The 20,142-nt window shown below is 40.5% G+C and overlaps 1 protein-coding gene across 2 annotated transcripts in view; it reads left to right on the forward strand.

The window, feature by feature from the left end:
• Positions 1–20,142, forward strand: part of CDK15 (cyclin dependent kinase 15) — an 86,499-nt gene that overhangs the window by 12,846 nt on the left and 53,511 nt on the right. For both annotated transcript variants that reach the window (XM_065880639.1, XM_065880640.1), the window contains exons 5-7: positions 10,880–10,974; positions 11,727–11,789; positions 19,606–19,729. In XM_065880639.1, the coding sequence (XP_065736711.1) occupies positions 10,880–10,974; positions 11,727–11,789; positions 19,606–19,729 (282 nt within the window). The remainder of the gene's footprint in view (positions 1–10,879; positions 10,975–11,726; positions 11,790–19,605; positions 19,730–20,142) is intronic.

A 20,142-nucleotide genomic window follows, 5' to 3' on the forward strand; every position in this document is an offset into this window, starting at 1 on the left:
TGTATCCTGCAATGTTACCAAATTCACTGATTAGTTCTAGTAATTTTTTGGTGGCATCTTTAGGATTTTCTATGTATAGTATCATGTCATCTGCAAACAGTGACAGTTTTACTTCTTCTTTTCCAATTTGTATCCTTTTATTTCTTTTTCTTCTCTGATTGCCATGGCTAGGACTTCCAAAACTATGTTGAATAATAGTGGCGAGAGTGGGCATCCTTGTCTTGTCCCTGATCTTAGGGGAAATGCTTTCAGTTTTTCACCATTGAGAATGATGTTTTTTGTGGGTTTGTCATATATGGCCTTTATTACGTTGAGGTAGTTTCTCTCTATGCCCACTTTCTGGAGAGTTTTTATCATAAATGGGTGTTGAATTTTGTCAGAAGCTTTTTCTGCATCTATTGATATGATCATATGGTTTTTATTCCTTAATTTGCTAATATGGTGTATCCCATTGATTTGCGTATATTGAAGAATCCTTGCATTCCTGGGATAAATCCCACTTGATCATGGTGTATCATCATTTTAATATGTTGTTGGATTCTGTTTGCTAGTATTTTGTTCAGGATTTTTGCATCTATGTTCATCAGTGATATTGGTCTATAATTTTTTTTGTGATATCTTTTTCTGGTTTTGGTATCAGGGTGATGGTGGCTTCATAGAACGAATTTGGAAGTGTTCCTCCATCTGCAATTTTTTGGAAGAGTTCGAGAAGGATCGGTGTTAGCTCTTCTCTAAATGTTTTTTTGTTTGTTTTTTTGCGGTATGCGGGCCTCTCACTGTTGTGGCCTCTCCCATCGCGGAGCACAGGCTCCGGACGCGCAGGCTCAGCGGCCATGGCTCATGGGCCCAGCCGCTCCACGGCATGTGGGATCTTCCTGGACCGGGGCACGAACCCATGTCCCCTGCATCGGCAGACGGACTCAACCACTGCGCCACCAGGGAAGCCCTCTAAATGTTTGATAGAATTTGCCTGTGAAGTCATCTGGTCCTGGGCTTTTGTTTGTTGCAAGATTTTTAATTACAGTTTCAATTTCATTATTTGCTATAGGTCTGTTTATATTTTATAATCCTTCCTGGTTCAGTCTTGGAAAATTGTACCTTTCCAAGAATTTGTCCATTTCTTTGTGGTTGTCCATTTTATTGGCATATAGTTGTTTGTAGTAGTCTCTTAATCCTTTGTATTTCTGTGATGTCAGTTGTGATTTCTCCTGTTTCATTTCTAATTTTATTGATTTGCGTCATCTCCTGTTTTTTCTTGATGAGTCTGGCTAAGGGTTTATCAATTTTGTTTGTCTTCTCAACCAACTTTTAGTTTTATTGATCTTTGCTATTGTTTTCTTTGTTTCTATTTCATTTATTTCTGCTCTAATATTTATGATTTCTTTCCTTCTACTGACTTTGGGTTTTCTTTGTTCTTCTTTCTTTAGTTGCTTTAGGTGTAGGGTTAGATTCTTTATTTGACATTTTTCTTGTTTCTAAGGTAGGATTGAATTGCTATAAACTTCCCTCTTAGAACTGCTTTTGCTGCATCCTGTAGGTTTTCGGTCATTGTGTTTTCATTGTCATTTGTTTCTATGTATTTTTTTATTTCTTCTTTGATTTCCTCAGTGATCTCTGGTTATTTAGTAGTGCACTGTTTAGCCTCCATGTATTTGTGTTTTTTACAGTTTTTTTCCTGTAATTGATTTCCAACCTCATAGCATTGTGGTCAGAAAAGGTGCTTGATATGATTTTAATTTTCTTAAATTTTCCATGGCTTGATTTGTGACCCAAGATGTGATCTATCCTGGAGAATATTCCATGTGCACTTGAGAAGAAAGTGTGTTCTGCCACTTTCAGGTGGAATGTTCTCTAAATATCAATTAAATCTATCTGGTCTATTGTGTCATTTGAAGCTTGTGTTTCCTTATTTATTTTCTGGTTTGATGATCTGTCCACTGGTGTAAGTGGGGTGTTAAAGTCCCCTACTATTATTGTGTTACTGTCAATTTCCCTCTTAATGGTTGTTAGCATTTGCCTTATGTATTGAGGTGCTCCTATGTTGGGTGCATAAACATTTATATTTATTATATTTTCTTCTTGGATTGATCCCTTGATCGTTATGTAGAGTCCTTCCTTATCTCTTGTAACAGTCTTTATTTTAAAGTCTATTTTATCTGATACGAGTATTGCTACTCCAGCTTTCTTTTGATTTCCATTTGCATGCAATATATTATTCCATCCCTTCACTTTCAGTCTGTATGTGTCCCTCGGTCTGAAGTGGCTCTCTTGTAGACAGCATATATATGGGTCTTGTTTTTGTATCCATTCAGCCAGTCTGTGTCTTTTGGTTGGGGCATTTAATCCATTTACATTCAACATCATTATTGATATGTGTGTTCCTATTACCATTTTCTTAATTGTTTTGGGGTTGTTTTTGTAGGTTCTTTTCTTCTCTTGTGTTTCCCACTTAGAGAAGTTCCTTTAGCATTTGTTGTAGAGCTGGTTTGGTGGCGCTGAATTCTCTTAGCTTTTGCTTGACTGAAAAGCTTTTGATTTCTCCTTCGAATCTGAATGAGATCCTTGCTGGATAGAGTAATCTTGATTGTTGGTTTTTCTCTTTCATCACTTTAAGTATATCCTGCCACTCCCTTCTGGCCTGCAGAGTTTCTGCTGAAAAATCATCTGATAACCTTATGGGGATTCCTTTGTATGTTATTTGTTGCTTTTCCCTTGTTTCTTTTAAAATTTTTTTTTGAATTTAATTTTTGATAGTTTGATTAATATGTGTCTTGGTGTGTTTCTCCTAGTGTTTATCCTGTATGGGACTCTCTGCGCTTCCTGGACTTGGGTGACTATTTCCTTTCCCATGTTAGGGAAGTTTTCCATAATCTCTTCAAATATTTTCTCAGACCCTTTATTTTTCTCTGGGACCCCTATAATTTGAATGTTGTTGCATTTAGTGTTTTCCCAGAGGTCTCTGGGATAGTCTTCAATTCTTTTCATTCTTTTTTCTTTATTCTGCTCCTCGGCAGTTGTTTGCACCATTCTGTCTTCCAACTCACTTATTCGTTCTGCCTCAGTTATTCTGTATTGATTCCTTCTAGTGTATTTTTCATTTCAGTTATTGTATTATTCATCTCTGTTTGTTTGTTCTTTAGTTCTTCTAGATCTTTGTTAAACATTTTTTGTATTTTCTCAATCTGTGCCTCCATTCTATTCCTGAGATTCTGGATCATCTTTACTATCATTACTCTGGATTCTTTTTCAGGTAGATTGCCTATTTCCTCTTCATTTATTTGGTCTTGTAGGTTTTTACCTTGCTCCTTCATCTGTGACATATTTTTTTTCTGTCTCTTTGTTGTTGGGTGGGATTGTGTTCCTGTCTTACTGGTTGTTTGGCCTGAGGCTTCCAACACTGGAGTCTGTAGGCTGTTGGGTAGAGCTGAGTCTTGGTGCTGAGATGAGGACCTCTGGGAGACCTCACTCCAATGAATATTCCCTGGGGTCTGAGGTTCTCTGTAGTCCAGTGGTTTGGACTCAGAGCTCCCACCACAGGAGCTTCAGCCTGACTGAAGCTTGTGAACCAAGCTCTCACAAGTGCATGGGGTAGCAAAAAAAAAAAAAAAAAGAAACAAGAAAAGAAAAAACAGAAAAAAGGAGAACAATAACAAAGAGTAAAGAATAAACTTAGACTAGGAAACTAACAGATATGTTAGAAAGAATATAAAAATAAAAATATAGATGAAGGTAAAACAGAACCACAATTGTAAAACAGAGGAGAAAGAAAAAAGAAAACAAAAAGGTGGAAAAGGCCTTGGCTGTGGAGGATGATGCCTACGCAGGGGCGGGGTTTGGGCAGTGGGCAGGGCCTATGCTTAGGACCCAAAGGGCTGGAAAAGGCCCTGCGGGGTGGGGGCAGGGGTGAGGCTTAGGCTCAACAGAAGGGGCCCAGGCATGCCTCTGGTCTCAGAGGGTGGGGGACCCGGCCTGGGAGGCCAGCAGGCTTCCTAGGCCCGAGTGGGTGGAGCAAGCACCCTCTCCTGCTCCTCCGGTCCTGGAGGGCCCCTCCCACCTGCCCCTCCTGTTCTCCCTTGCCCTCCCTCCTATGCCCCCAGGACCACTGTGGCCTGGAGGGGGCCTCTGAGAGCATAGGACCTGGCCTGAGAGCCAGGCAGGCTCCCAGGCCTTTTGGGCAGGGGAAACGCTCGTCACACTCTCCCCGATCCAAGACCCCGAGGGTCCCTCTAGGCATGGGAACCCCTCCCCTCTTCCAGCCACCCCTCAGGGGCACTGGTCCTGTCTGGCCTCCACTTCTCCTTCCTTCTCGGTTCCCCCATATCCTACCAGTTTGCTTGGGGGTTCCTCCCATCTCCTTGGGCATCGAGGTCCCCCACCAGCATCTGGCAGGTTCCCTATTGTGGGGAGACACGAACTCCGTGTCTTCCCATGCTGCCATCCTGACTCTGCCCCCCATAATTATATTTTAAATGTTTATTTTTGCAACTAGGAGATAACACTTTCATTTGAATAGGCAAATGTTAAAAGTTTTTATATAAGAACAAGTTCCCTAGTTTTATTAACCTATGTATAAATGTCTTAATAATGTGCATTATTTTGAATATCTTTCTATAAAAATAGAAACTTGGTTTAAAAAGAACTTCCAGGACTTTCAGCCTGTTAGCAGCATTAGTGAGGAAGCAATCATAGAACTAATCTTTTTTGAAGGCTAGGCACATGACATAATCTTCCCCCCAACTCAATCTTTTTTTTGAAACTTTACATCAACTCTAGTTGGTAAAGTGTTATTTTTGTCATAGTGATGAAGGAATATGAACTTCAGAGAGGTTAGGTAACACATCTGAGGTCACAGAGCTAGTAATCAGAGTCATTACTTATTCAAATCCATTCTATTATATTCAAAATATCCTTTCTACTTTATTATGATACATTTAGAAATCCTTAACTCAAGCATTTTTCCTTTTGCAACAGTTAAAATAAAAATAGAAATCTATTTTTATGATACATTTTGTGTAAGTGGTAAGCAAAATGCAGGAGAGACATTTTAAAGAAAATAATATATAATATTGTATATTTGTCAATTCTGATTCTTTCATCCACTCTACAGCACTGTAATTGCAAGTCTTTAAGTTAGAAAACTGTTTCAGCTGAGAATCTTTTAATATCATCCTCTAGTAGAAAACATTACAAAGTAATTATTCCCAGTCCATATATGAGAAAACTGAGCCAAAAATAGACAGAGGCACCTCTGTGAGGTCATACAGTGAGGTGGAGGATAGCAATTAGAAGCACTGAGTTGCTGGTTACCGCATATAGATTACCATAGGCCTGGTTGTCAAGAAGTCCTCCGTTAAATGCAATCAAATAACGTCAGAGACATAACACATTTATATGTGTATAGTTGTATTTTTATAAAACAAAATAATGCCATGTGATTGGGATAACAATTCCAAAGAAGTCAGATGATAACTATTATCTAACATTTGTCTTCATATTTTTCTAAATTTATGTAGGTGATTTCTTGGAATGTGTAACTCAGCTCATTGACTTGATTTGTGACACTCAGGCCAGAGAAAACATGGCATCAGGAACTACAAATTCTTTTCAATTCAATGCCCAATGTGGGTTGGGCCTGAGAATTGACTCCATTATTGACTCCTACATAAACTCATGACAACTGTCTGGTCTTCATTAATTCACAAGCACTTACTGAGCACCACATGCCAGGCGTATGCTAGGTGCTCAAGGAGTTCAGAGCCTAGGAGGACTTTGACTACCAGGCACTCACGCTATATAGCTGTGGCCCAGGACTTTGAGAATCAGCCTTGTTCTTTGTCATTGTCATCTTTACATTTTCTTCTAAAGTAGAACAGAGAGTAACATCAAACATCCTGACCCATTTCACTTGCAAAGCTTCAATTTTCCTAAAACTTCACTAAGCCACAAACCCCAATGAAATTAACAAAACAAAGAAATTAGATATTCTCATATCATTGCAAGGTGAAAATGATAATTTTTTTCTAAATTATTACTCTCACATATATGAGAATCAGGTTAAATTTCATTAGCTGGAATTTCATTGGTATTTAGTTGGTCATATTAAACACCTTTGGGGACACTTAAAGAAAGAAATACTTCACATTTTTTAAATGAGCTGACTAACGTTTCATCATGGGTCATTTTTTTCTGATTTTGGGATTATGTTGTTTTCTTCAGGTTTTCTCTTGGGCTTTCTGGGTGTTCTCATGATCATACCAAGTTAGTATATGTAAAATTCTTAGACCAGTGCCTGGCATGTAGTAAATGCCCAATGAGTGTTAGCCATCATCATCATCATTATTATCATTATAAAAGTATTTTAGAAGCACTTAAAGTAATTCTATTGTGATTCCATTTGTCTGGAGCATTAAAGACTCCCTTGTTTATCTTTGCGTCGACTTTGAAGAAGAACAAAAATAAGTATATCTAGACTGTGAATTATAAAAACAATAATTTTACAGGAATCAGAATGCTCTGATTTTAGGATTTTTCCTCTTCTCAGTTGGCTTTGCATCCCTCAGCTAATTATCCTGTAGAACACACCATATTCTGCTGTGAAGTTTACGAGGTAGCCTTGAAATTAGAAGAAAAGACCTTTCCTTCCTGGGTTTCAGACCCACACATCTGAGGTGGTAGGCATCTTAGATATCTCTGGTGGATGGACCAAACAACATACCAATATCATGAGAAAACTGCTTTAAACATCATCTACTCTTTCACATAAATACCCTATTATTACTTGTCAAAAGTCACAGTTTCCCTATAAGTATTTCAGTGGTTCTGGGGTGTTTAAAAAAAAAAAAAAGCTGTAGTAGACATGTCATAACACACACGACATTTATAACTAAAATAAACATGGAATAAAAGCATCTTCGGGCTTCCCTAGTGGCGCAGTGGTTGAGAGTCCGCCTACCGATGCGGGGGACACGGGTTCGTGCCCCGGTCTGGGAGGATCCCACATGCCGCGGAGCGGCTGGACCCGTGAGCCATGGCCGCTGAGCCTGCACGTCCGGAGCCTGTGCTCCGCGATGGGAGAGGCCGCGGCGGTGAGAGGCCCGTGTACCGCAAAAAAAGAAAAAAAAAAAAAAGCATCTTCAACAGAAATACTCTATGCCAACCAATAATATGTATAGAAATATTAGGTAATTAGTGACCACTAATTGAATAGCAAATATTTACCGAGTGCTTATAATACCCCAGACGTTGTTGTAGCCACTGCCAATACAGCAATAAGCAAAATAGACAAAAGTGCCTGCTCTCATTGGAGTTTATATTCCGAAAGGTGGAGGCAGACAACAAACAGGTAATATGTCAGGGTTGATAAGTGCTCTGGAGAAGGAGACAGCAGGGCACAGGGATAGAGGATACCTGAGCGTGGGGCAGGGGCAGGGGCTCGGACTTATATATATGATATGAGCAGAGACCTGAAGGAAGCGAGGGAGGAAGCATGCTGAGCTGAGACAACAAGGTTACTGGCAGGGACAAGGGCAAGTGTAAGACCTGGGGTGTCAGTGTGTTTGGAAGCATCCAAGGAACAGCCTTGGATGTCCAGTGGCCAGAGACAAGTGAATGAGGATGCAGTGAGGAGAGGAGGGCAGGGCAGTACCAAGGGTGGACAGGCATTGTATGTCCCTTCCATCTCACTCTGAGTGAGATGAGACACCACGGGCAGATTTGGAGCCAGGAGGACATGTCCTGACTTCCATTTGAGAAGGGGAACAGTGGCTGGGTTCTATGGAGAAGAGACCGTCGGAAGGAAGGGAGGAAGCAGGGAGACTAGTTAGGAGACATTTGCAGTAATTCGGGCACCGTATGATGGTGGCCTGGCCCTGGATGGGAGCAGAGGAGATGGTAAGAAGGGAGGAACTCTGGACATGTGTTAAAGGTATTGCCAGAAGATTTGCTGATGGATTGGAAGAGGGTGTGAGAAGGAGTTGAGAGGAGTACTTACTCAAGTGGGGAATCCTCATCATATTGATTAATGGCTTCAAAAGATTTCTGAAAAATTGTGAAGATAAGACTAACAATGCAAATGTAAGAGAACAACAGAGAAATGGCAAAAGTGACACTTTTCCTACTCCTATAAAACAAATTATCAAGAAAACTATATGAAATAAAGATTTATACCCAATGTTGTCATTAGCAGTGAGCCTCATCCTAAGAAGATATTGCTCCTTGAGCTTTTTACCAAATGACAGTGTGAGGCCATTGTGATTAACAAAACATACCATCATGGTTAAAAATAAGCATCAGGGGGCTTCCCTGGTGGCACAGTGGTTGAGAGTCCGCCTGCTGATGCAGGCAACGCGGGTTCGTGCCCCGGACCGGCAAGATCCCACATGCCGCGGAGCAGCTGGGCCCGTGAGCCGCTGAGCCTGCACATCCGGAGCCTGTGCTCCGCAACGGGAGAGGCCACAACAGTGAGAGGCCCGCGTACCGCAAAAAAAAAAAATCTAATTTGGTATATGCTTTGTAGTGTGTGTGTGTGTGTGTGTGTGTGTGTGTGTGTGTGTGTAGAAAGATGAGAGAGAGGGAGGGAGGGGGAGAGAGAGAAAGAGAGAGAGAAGTTCATGAACATAATTTGTAAATAAAAATATACATAAAATACAAGCATTCTCAACCGATTGTCCGAAGTCAGTGTTGTAAGTATGGATGGTGTTGAAAACTCTAGCAGAAACATGACATAAACAAAATTTTAAGATGTTAATCTGGGAGTGGAGGTTTAGTGAGGTTCAAATTGATAGGGCAGCTTAGAAGCTGAAGGCTGGGATATTTTAATTTGCAACAGGGGTGATGCTTTATATTTATGCATGGGATCTGATTCCATCCACTTGTCAACCCTGTGAAGTCAGGTCAGGAAAGGCATTATCTCCTTTTCACAAGGAGTGAATGGAGACTTGGGTTGGGATTCTTTCCTGAGCTCGCTCGGGTAGAAAGTGACAAGGCCAGGATTCACATTAGGCCTGTGGCTCTACAGTCAGTTCTCTATTAAGACACCCAGTAAATATATTTGAAAACATTAAGTACTTAGCCTTGGCTGAGCATTGTACTAGGTGATGTGGCAGCATCTGAAAGAGAGGGAAAGTTGCTCCATTTCCACATCGTCTTTGGTCTGGGACTAGGGACAGTAAACAGATGCCTGTGAAATAATTTACTACGTTTACAAAGCAATGTACTTGTAAAAGTGAAATAATAAATTTAGTTCATAAGAATTCAGGGGGGAAAACTATAAGTTAGAACATTAGTCATTCAAGCAGAGTAGGGTTAGCAGGTACAGTAGGGCTCCTATGATGGTAAGGTTCCCAGCTCAAACCAAGGTAAAGAAGGAAATTCACTGGCTCACAGATCTGATAACTACAGGCTTGCAGGGTGCAAAGGACGTCACCAGGAATCTGTCCATCACCCAACACTGTTTTCCTCTGCCTTAGGTTTAGTCCCAGGCATTGGTAATCTGGCCACAGCAGCTCCCGGTTAAATCCTACAAACTCAGCCCTTATACTGGAAAAGAAAGCATGTCTTTCCTAACGGCACAAGCAAAGTTAGAGCTCTCTTAAGGCTTGGATTTTGTGCCTGTCTCTGAACCAATCACTGTGGCTGGGGGATGTTGTGCTCTGATTGGCCAGACCTAGGTCACATGCCCAATCTTAGGTAGGGGTGGTATCAGCCCCATCAGAGTAGCATGGGCTGGGTAGGGAGAGGGTTGGTTCCCCAGAGTAAAATAGAGGTGTCCCCACTAGAAAGGAAAGTGGCTGCCAGGACATAAAACAACAGGATCATTACAACAGGATAAGATTCCTGAAGGAAGTAATTGTAAAATTTTGAGTATTTGAGTTAGTCTGTTTTTAATCTTATGGAATTCTGGGAGAGAGTAAGTGGAAGAGATTCATGATATGCAGGCAGACCCTGCAGAACACTGATTTGAGTTTTTACACTTCACTTTTCCTTTCCTTTAAGTCTTAAAGACACTATTTCTTCAAGCAGGGATGCCCTGAGCTGAGACTCACCATCTCCTTATTGTGCCTTTTCTGGTCTCCACCCTCCTGAAGGTCTTCCTATCTCTGGAGCCCCCAGAGTCATCCTTTCAAACCCTCTCCCAGCCACTCACTGGCCTTTTGTGGTGACTTCTCCCCTTTAGAGCTGCCTTTAGTGACCTAATAATAACCTGTTATCGAAGATGCAAGAGACAGTCCTCAGCTCTTCCCACTCATCCGGGCTCCCCAAGTTTGTCCCTCTCCTCTTTTTAAGTGTGAATTTCCTCCTTTCCACAGGTTTTCAATTCTCCCATTAAGAAATCCCATCCACTCTCTATATTATGATTCAGCAATCCATCCCATGTTCTTATCCCTGCCTTCCATCAGTCATATCTACAGGCCCTGCTGACCCCCTGTGGGACTTTGAATATTAGAGAATGGTCACACGTTGCAAAGTCCTGCTGTAGAAGGCACAGCACTCCTTCTCCTTCTCCTCCAATGGCCTTTATCTCTCCAGGCTTCCTCTCCTGTAGCTCTGAAGCAGAGATGATAAGCTTCCCAGAGGAAGGCATTTGCAAAGTGCTCTGAGCGCTTTGATGAAATTGATTGGGTAAATGGAAACATATTTTTTGCAACTGCTTTAGCCTGTAAGAAAAATAAGTTATGTAAATGCAATGATTCACCATTTAATAAATAATGAAGATTGTTTTATAGCTTTAAATATTATTTCACAACAAGAGATTTTTTTCCAACATTAAAAAACCAGAATGGTTGATTTGAAATGTTTAAAAAATAAATAGTGCTTGATATTTTTAAAGCAGTACTTTCATGATCAATGATTGAATTAAAATTTTGTTTAATTTTTCTAGCTTCTCTCCTGAAGGGTTTGAAACATGCCAATATTGTGCTGCTCCATGACATTATCCATACCAAAGAGACACTGACATTCGTTTTTGAATATATGGTGAGTTGCCCCAGCATTTTATAAAGCATAAGGGAAAAGCCTGGTGCTTGTATAATGAATCTGTTAATATTTTACGGCATGATAAAACTTCCATTACAATGTGGAAAGTGTCATGGAACTTTTCATTATTGTGATTAGTGGAGCCTATTGCTTTTATGCTCATTCTTTAGTCCTGCTCCTTTACCCGCTATATTTGCTGCCTTTTCCCCCCTCACCAGCAATAATAAACACTTTGAGTTTGCCTCCTAAATAAAACTTTTGCACTTATTTTTTTAATCTATTTTTAATCACTATCCGAGCAGAACCCAACATTTTTTCATTGACAATAAAGACATAAACCACAAGGTTTTAAAAAATTGTATACAAGTTTACTAAAGAATACATCATTTTGTATTTCTGAAAGAAAAAATTGTTCAAATATTAGCAGAAAGGAATCATAAGGCATGTGTACCTGACTTGCCTCCAAGGACACTGAAGAGTACAAAATCCCCATGTCATTGTGTTCAGGGGCAGTCATTTAAAATGAGCCTCTCTTGTGCCGAGAAACAGGCTTCCTTCTAAGAGCAGCCAGTTAGGAAGGTACACTGTGTTTGACTTCAACAGTGGTGTCTCAGAAAACCTGGTTGTGTACCTTTTGCACCTTATTCTCAAAAATTCTGAACTTTGTGATACCCTTGAGAGTCAAGTGTGTGGTCTGCTTTGTGACACTGACCAAGCACTGCTAATGTCACTCTCTCCACCATTTTGTGTAGCACACAGACCTGGCTCAGTATATGTCTCAGCATCCAGGAGGGCTTCATCCTCACAATGTCAGGGTGAGTACTTTGAGGGTCGGGACTCTCCTCTGGCTTGCCCACAGCAGAAGAATCTTGAAACAGACTGCCATCACAAACTGAAATTCCATGATACTAATAAGAAGATGGATATCATTGATATTCTAGGGGAAAGTAAAAAAAAAAAAAAAAAAAGGATTTGCCTCAAGATATGGAGCAATGTCTGGCTGTTTTCTGGGCAGCCTAACCCTGTCAGTCATTGTCATCATGCAAATGTGTCTTTAGAAGTATAAACCAATGAAAAAGATTTGCATTACAAGAAAAAATGTGAAGTTAGGCCATCATAAAATAAATACTTTCTTCATAGCAGACTACTGTGGTCTGTGATAAAGTTTGTGTTGTACCTATAGTTCCCCACTATAACTAGCAAACAAAGTACCCTTGTTGGATCTTTATCAGTTATCCTTTTGCCTGTTCTATCAGATCCGATTATATGTGGGACCAACTTCCATTTTTCCAGTCATTGGAATAGAAATAATAATAAACTCTTAACTAGCTGTAATTCTACATCTGTTATAAATTTTAGAAAGCATTTGTATTTCATACTTTTCATTCCCTAGGGTTTTATTGGCATTAATTAATAGACTGGCCCTTAACATAACCATATGAGATTTGTATATGATGTACTCATTCATTTAACTAATATTTATGTGTTTATTAATTCATTCATTCAAGAAATATTTATTGACTACTTAGTGCCATGTTAAATCCTGAGGTTTCAATAATGAATAAGTTGTGTTTCTTATTTTCAATGAGCTAAAGCCCAGTAGGACATACGGACTTAGATAGGTAGTGAGAAGCAAAGTTATAAGGGCTATGGCCATGTTAACTAGGAATACTCTGAGGACTCATAGTAAGGGGACCTAATCCAGTCGTGGAGGCAAGGGGGAAAGGAAGGTTTGAAGACAGGGGTTTGAAAAGAGTGAAAACATTTTAAAATAGTTAGAGGAAAATGGAATAGAAAACTAACTAGGGAAACCAAGAAGGAATGTCTAGTAGTGTGTTAAGGACGCTGGTGAGGATGAAATCCATTAAATTATCTACATGATCATGAGATTTCTTTCTTTCTTTCTTTCTTTCTTTCTTTCTTTCTTTCTTTCTTTCTTTCTTTCCTTCCTTCCTTCCTTCCTTCTTTCTCTCTCTCTCCCTCCCTCCCTCTTTCTTTCTTTCCTTCCTTCCTTCCTTCTTTCTTTCTTTCTTTCTTTCTTTCTTTCTTTCTTTCTTTCTTTCTTTCTTTCCTTCCTTCCTTCCTTCCTTCTTTCTCTCTCTCTCCCTCCCTCCCTCTTTCTTTCTTTCCTTCCTTCCTTCCTTCCTTCTTTCTTTCTTTCTTTCTTTCTTTCTTTCTTTCTTTCTTTCTTTCTTTCTTTCTTTCTTTCTTTTCCTCTCTCTCTCTGGCAGTGCTTAGCAGTTCAAATAGAGGAGCAGAGAAAGTAGATAGTTGGATTGATTGATAATTGGGGCTTTGCCAGACATGTGAGAGAAAAAGACAAGTGGGCAAGATATTTGGCGATTGTCAAGAGAGAGGTTAAAGGGATGGTCAGAGACTTCTAAACTGAGTCCAATCTGAGGGAAGGAAGTGAAGATAGGCAGGTTACTGATAGGTAGGGAGAGGGCAGAAGAGTCAAGGAACTAGAGGTTTGATTAAATAGAAAAACAGTTGGAGAAAGAGTAACTGTGAGAAAGATAGAACATTTTCAGGCTTGAGTGACTCTCATTCCAAACACTGTGCTAAGTGCTTAACAAAGTAGAAAGACATAGAAAACATGATTCCTCAAGGGACACAGAGCCAAAAACAGGAGATAAGACATACACACCAATACTATTACAGGACATTTGTGAATAACACCAAGTAAGAAATAAGACCTAACATTGTAGACATGCAAAGAAGTAAAAGATATCTTCTCATTTTAAGAGGTTTTAATAAGCCAGACCTTTAAAGTTGCAATGCATTTCAAGAGGCTGGAATAGGGGAAGATGTTAGAGGAAGAAGGAATGTTTTCAGCAAAGGTACAGAGCAGGGGAGTAGAGGATGCGTTCAAGGAAGAGGACCCCAGAGCCATAGACTGTTAGTGTTGAAGGGACCAGAGTGTTTTTCACTCTTCAGTTTCTGACCCACTAGTGGGCTGTGAAATCAGTTGGTGATTAGCAACCAGCATTTTAAAAAATGAAATGGAATGGATGAGAAAAGAATAGAAAATATTATGGTATATTACGTTCAGTAAGAATAAGGATTATTTTGTGCAACTTTTTTTCCATTTGAAGCTGCGCTTCTATCTATGTATGAATGTGAAAACTGGAAACATATATATTTCTTAGTGGAGGATGCAATTTTTTTAAAAAAAGCCTTAAAAACACTGGGTTGGTCTAACTTTCTTTTTCTGAAGAATTAGAATCCAAGGTTTGAAAGGACAAATGTTTTGCCTGAAGTTGTAGAACCAGCTTTTGCCATTGCTAAAAAGGATTCTTGGTTAAGATTCTTTTCTACCAGTGCCATACTGCATCTCTGGTTCTGTTGGCCTAAAATAGAGACTATCTTAGTGAAATGGAGTATATTAGTCTGGAGAAATAGATTGGATAGGTGGCTGAGAGCCTCACTTTCTAAGATGTGGACTTTATTCCTTAGACAGTAGAGTCATTAAAGGGGTTTGATTGAAAAAGTATGACACGATCAGAAGGAAATGTATGTAACTGTGGTCTGTGGGATGGATTAAAGAGAGGAGACTGGAGTCAGGGATTCCAGTTAGGAGTTTATTGATGTGGGCTAGCCTAGTGCCTCTCAAGCTTCAGTGAGCAGATGAATGACCTGGGGATCTGATTCAGTTAGTCTAGGGTGAAGCCTGAGCTTTGCATTTCTAGCATACTCTAAGGTGATACAGATGCTGCTGGCGGAGGACCAAACTTTGAGTAGCAAATTTCTAGGTAAGAAGTGATAAATTATGGTAGTGAAGGTACAAATAGAAAGGAATGTGAAAAACAAGAGTTCAGCCAGGACATGGTGACTAACTGGGCTTGTGGAGGGAAAGGATGAGGTCAAAGATGACTGATTTGGGCTGTGATATACCTGGAAAATTATACCTCTATTAACAGAAATAAAAGAAGTCGACTTAGAGAGAAGGCAGAAGAGTCCTGTTTTAGACATGATGAGCTTCTCGTTGAGGTGGGAGAGCCAGAGGAAATGAGCAGTAGGCAACTGAAGAGGAGATTGGTTCTCAGGAGGAAGGTGTATGCTAGAGATGTAGATTTGAGGGTAACTGATGCATGGAGTTTGTAGTTAAAGACGAGAGAGTGGATAATCAAAAGAGCAAACAGAAAGAGAAAAGAACTGATGGTAGAACTTTTGCTTTTGGGGGTGAGAAGAGGAACAGGACAGCAAGGGGCAGAGGGAAGCAGCTTTTACGAATACAGAAGATCCAGAAAAATGCATTTTTATGGAAGTCAAGGCAAGAGACAGTTTCAAGGAGGGCATGGTTGAGAGTGTCACAAAGTTGAAAATCATATTTGATAGCAAGGACTTTGTGGGTTTGTGAGGGGTACACTAATAAACAGAGGAATTTATTAGGGCTATATGGAAGCACAAAGGAAGAAGTTATCCAATCAAAGCAGATAGGACTAGGGATGAGTTCCCCACAGTAGAGGCAGCAGTGAAAATGCTGGGATGCCAGGGAGGGTATGGTATATTCCAAGAACTGAAGATAACTCAGGAGTTAAGCCTGGATTAGAATGAACAGAGTTGAGGGTGGTTAGAGCTGAGACTTGAAAGGTAAGTAGGAGCCAGAGCATGAGGGGCCCAGCTATGTCATGCTATTCCATATGAGGAGCCATTCAATCATTTTAATAGGAGGTGATAAATTCAGATTTCCTTTTTGTAGAGCTCACTCTGATGACACTGTGGTGAATAGATTGGAAGGTGAGCAATACTGGTTTTTTTGAAATATTATAGTCCCCTGACCTCACTCTTCCCTTGTGTTTTCTCTACTCCCGCCCCATACTGTCATTTCCTCCAGTCATTCTCTAAATGCTGGTGTCCATTAGGGTTCCGACCTTGACAGTGAGGCTAATGAGGACAGCAGTGGTGCAGATGTGAACTGATGGTGGAGGAAACTGGATATATGTGCAATTAATTACTTAGCCAGAATTAATGGGAGATGGAAGAGTCAGCAATCCTTTTTCTAACTTTAAGTAATTAGGTGGATGATAGTGCCATTCACTGAAACAGAGAAATGGGAAAATCGATTTTGGAGGGATACAGTGAGTTAAGTTTTGGCATACTGAGCTTGAGGTGATTATGGGATGTCCAGGTGAACTTCAGACTATAGGGGTCTAACAGTTCAGGAAAGAGATCTGAGGTGGAGCTAAAGACTTTTAAATAATCAGAATAATCAGTTGTTAATTGAAGCAATGTTAGTGGATAAGATGGCTAAGGGAGCATGTAAAGTGATAATAGAAGGTCAAGGATGGAACCCTAAGGGATATCAATATATTAGACATCAGTAGAGAAAGTGGAACCTATAAAAAGAACAGTCAGAGAAGTAGGAGAAAAATTAAGAGATTGTGGTACCAAAGTGAGGAGAGAGCTTCAGGAAGGAAGACGGTCAACAAAGCCAGATGCTGCAAAGAGAAGAAGTGAAAGGTATCCATTGGATTTTCGTAGCAAAAGACATTGGTGACCACAGTAAAAACATTATGAATAAAGTGATCGTAGCAGAAGCCATTTTGTAGGGGGATGAATTTCACATTTCAGAAGAAAAACAATTCCATATGATGGCAAGGCCCAGTGTGTGACCATGGGGAGTGAGGGGCTAAAGTGTGTTGGAGAAGCAGATCGTCAGAGTGTGGAGGGTGACTGGACATGTTCACATGGGCACTGATGTTAGGGAAGCAACAGCTGGGATCCGGGTGCCCAAGTCTTGAGTGAATGATGGAGAACGGTGGGGAGTCATGTGGATGACAGTGAGAAGAGGGATAGAAGAAGATGTGGCTCAATGGCATGAAAGTCCAAACAACAAGGGTTTTTACTTGAGGATGGAGAAGCAATGGTTTTGAAGTGGTATTGGGAAGTCACCCAGTACCCCACCTCGCAGTAATCAAAGGTATGAGCAAGTTGTAGAAGAACTAACATCCACTTGAGAATGCTGTAGGGAAGCAGTGAACTCAAGGTCTAATTTAAGCCAAAGGAGACAGAAGGAAGTTCATCAGAGGGTGGGTTTTAGGAAGTTTTAAAACCAGTATTGAGGAGTGAAAAGTGAACAGTGAAAAGGTTTGGGGGAGAGAGGGATGATGGATGCTGGGTTAAATGAGAGGAAGCAGAGAGCAGTATGAAGATGAGCTTTAGGGAGGAAAAAGGAATAGTCAGAGAGGCTTATATTTTTAGTGACCACAGAAGACAGGATGGGAATCATAGTGAGATTAGCCTGTGTCAGATTTCTAATAGAACAAATCCCAGGAATTCCCTCGTGAGTGGAAGGACTCGGGCTTCCCTGGAAGAGTTGGCTGACTGATCTGATTGTGTTTTTGTGGGACTCCTAGCCCAGATGGCACTAGCCCAATGGAATTATTTTGTTCCCAAGAGCCTCATTGTGTTGGAAACAGGACTAACCCCTGGGCTATAGGAAAACCCTCTGGAAAGAGTCACGATGTGGATGGTGACTGAGAAAACACCATCAGATTGGGTCGTATTACTGGTGAAGTTTTGGCAGTGGGAAAGGAGGAATACAGGTTGTAAGGGATTAAAGAGTAAGTGGGTGGTGAGGTTACTCAGCACACACTGCAGTTTTGACAAGTGTGGCTATGAAATCCCACACCTTAAGACTGCAGTGTTTTGCCATTTACAAATGCTTGTAGACATGCGGAGCCAGGGAGGAAAGGAGCTAAGGAGCAAGAAGGTGAGCGGCGGGTGTTTTACTAATCAGTGAGACAGTCTATGCTTGGGACGTGAAAGGGATTTCAGGCTGGCCCACTATGAAGCTCTGTCTCTGACTCAGCTAGCCAATTCTCTCCTTCCCTGTCAGGTTTTAATTTTCTAACTTTTCTCCGGTTTCTCAGGATGGTGTCAGGCAGGTCTGAATTTGAGACCTGGCCCTGACTCTTTTTAGACATGTTTTTAATGTTTCCCTGAGCCTTATTTTTCTTAGATATAAATCAAGGACAAGCATATCTTCCTCACAGGGTTGTTTTGAGGATCACAAAAGGTCCTGGGTATTCAGTACATGTTCTTTTCCCTCCCTTCCTTCTGTCTCTGTCCCTTGCTGGTCACCATCTCTCTGTCTTCTGTCTCTCACCTGTCTTCATCTCCCTCTTTCCTTACTACTATCACATTGAAAAACATATTTTTAAGCACCTACTATGGCATCTTATCTTTTACCTGGAATTTAAGTTGGTCCTTTTTACTGTCTCTTCCATGAACATTTATGTTTATAACCGATCGGAGGGTTGCAATGTCGTTATGGGACTTTTGTGCTTTGGCAGCTGAGTGATGTGATGAACGGTAAAATGAATAATATAGTGTGTGTGTTTGAAGCACCAGGAAGAGAAAGAATTGGGATGAGAAAGACTCATAGAGCCAGCGAACATTTGAAGTAGGAGCCTCAAGAAAATGTTAACATTCTTAAACGGCTTGGGGTCCCTGATATGGGAACTGCATGGAGCCCATGCAGCCACAGCTGTGCAGTGGGAGGTAAACTCCCCAGGATCCCGCTTTGGTCAGACCATGGCACTCATCAACTTGATTCCAATGTGTCCAAGTCATTGTTAGGTCATTGCAGGTTCGAGCATCTCTGAAGTTCCTAGTTTCCAAGATGTGATGGAAAAAGTGGATTTATCCGCATGGCTCTGCATCTACTATTTTGCCCGTGTCCCAGGAATGCTGGGGCTGGCCTTGTCTTTTCAAAACTGCCAGAACATGTTCTCAGTTGGCATAGGTCTTTGTAAACACTAATGTTGGTGTTTGAATTCTCAGTTGCCAGTGGCACTGGAAAATAACAAAAGACACTTGGAATACTAGCATTCTTTTTTTTTTTTTTCCTTAAGCTTGTGTTTTGGTGGGAACCTAATAATGTCTTTCGTTTCTCTGCCTTGTAACCACAAGCAACATTTTAAAATTTAGGCCTAGAATGTATTTCTCCTTTTGTTCCCCCCCCGCCCCCTTTTTTCTTCTCTATACTATTTATTCCTTATTCTCTTTTCATTTTTTTTTTGGTCTAATTTATTTTGGTATATTTTCCCTCTGAATCTCTACTGTATATTTCCCTTGTTTTCACTTTGAACTTAATACTTTAAAAATTCGTTTAAAAAGATAATGGTTCCTTTATTTCCTAATACCATCTAAGGATATGTTTCCCAGTCTGGTCTCCCTGTGTTCTGTTTTTAAAAGGGTTTTGTATCAGAGAGCCTGGAAAACTTAAGCAGTTGTAAATGTTAGAATATCATTTCCAGGTCAACTTTGATCTTATATGCCAAGTTCATCAGTGGGAAAAAAACTAAATCTTTCACATCTAAATCAATAACTAGTGTTCCAACGGAAAATTCAAAGTTTCACTTTAGATTTTTAAGGAAAGGTAATTCCTTCAGTGTCAAAGAAATGAGATGTCAGGAAAAGCCAGAATCCCTTTGTTTAGGACATGGTCTACTTACTTGACTTTCCTTGTCCTTTTTATCCCGTTTGAATGCAAAATCTTCAATTTTTTTTCGTCTCTCAAGAGACCCTTTTACTATATTCTTTCAGATGACTGTTTTTGATTTAGAGGATAAATCAACACATAGTGGCTCAAATCTGCTTAGATAAGGTGTTCATTCCTTCCAGCTTTTCATGTTTCAACTTTTGCGGGGCCTGGCGTACATCCACCACCAACACGTTCTCCACAGGGACCTGAAACCTCAGAACTTACTCATCAGTCACCTGGGAGAACTCAAAGTGGCTGATTTTGGTAAGTCGCCTCCCGAGTCTCTTCCTGGGCTATGAACAATGATGCTTTTGTGTGCACATGTTTAAAGCATCAACTAGGGCTGGCTTTTGAAAAGTGGGAACCGGGGAACATGATGCTTTGTCAGGATTTCAAACAACCATATAGGAAGATTGAGGCAAGAAATAGGACGAGATTGGTAACTTCTTAGGGTTCCATCAAGCCTCAGTCTAATCAGACCCTAAAACTTGGTTACCCCTACTACCTCACTGCCATTTTTGATGTAAAGACTTTTGTAGAGTGAACGTACTTGGTAGGTTTACCTAAATCTAGGTGGATGTACAAATTCCATCAGACTAGATCAAAGTTATCCCAGGATGACAGGATAAAGAGGTTAAGCCCAGATTGTAGGATGGACTCCTTCTGGAATGGAGGCT

Source organism: Phocoena phocoena, chromosome 7 (assembly GCF_963924675.1).
Source record: "Phocoena phocoena chromosome 7, mPhoPho1.1, whole genome shotgun sequence".
In the NCBI taxonomy this organism is placed as follows: domain Eukaryota; kingdom Metazoa; phylum Chordata; class Mammalia; order Artiodactyla; family Phocoenidae; genus Phocoena; species Phocoena phocoena.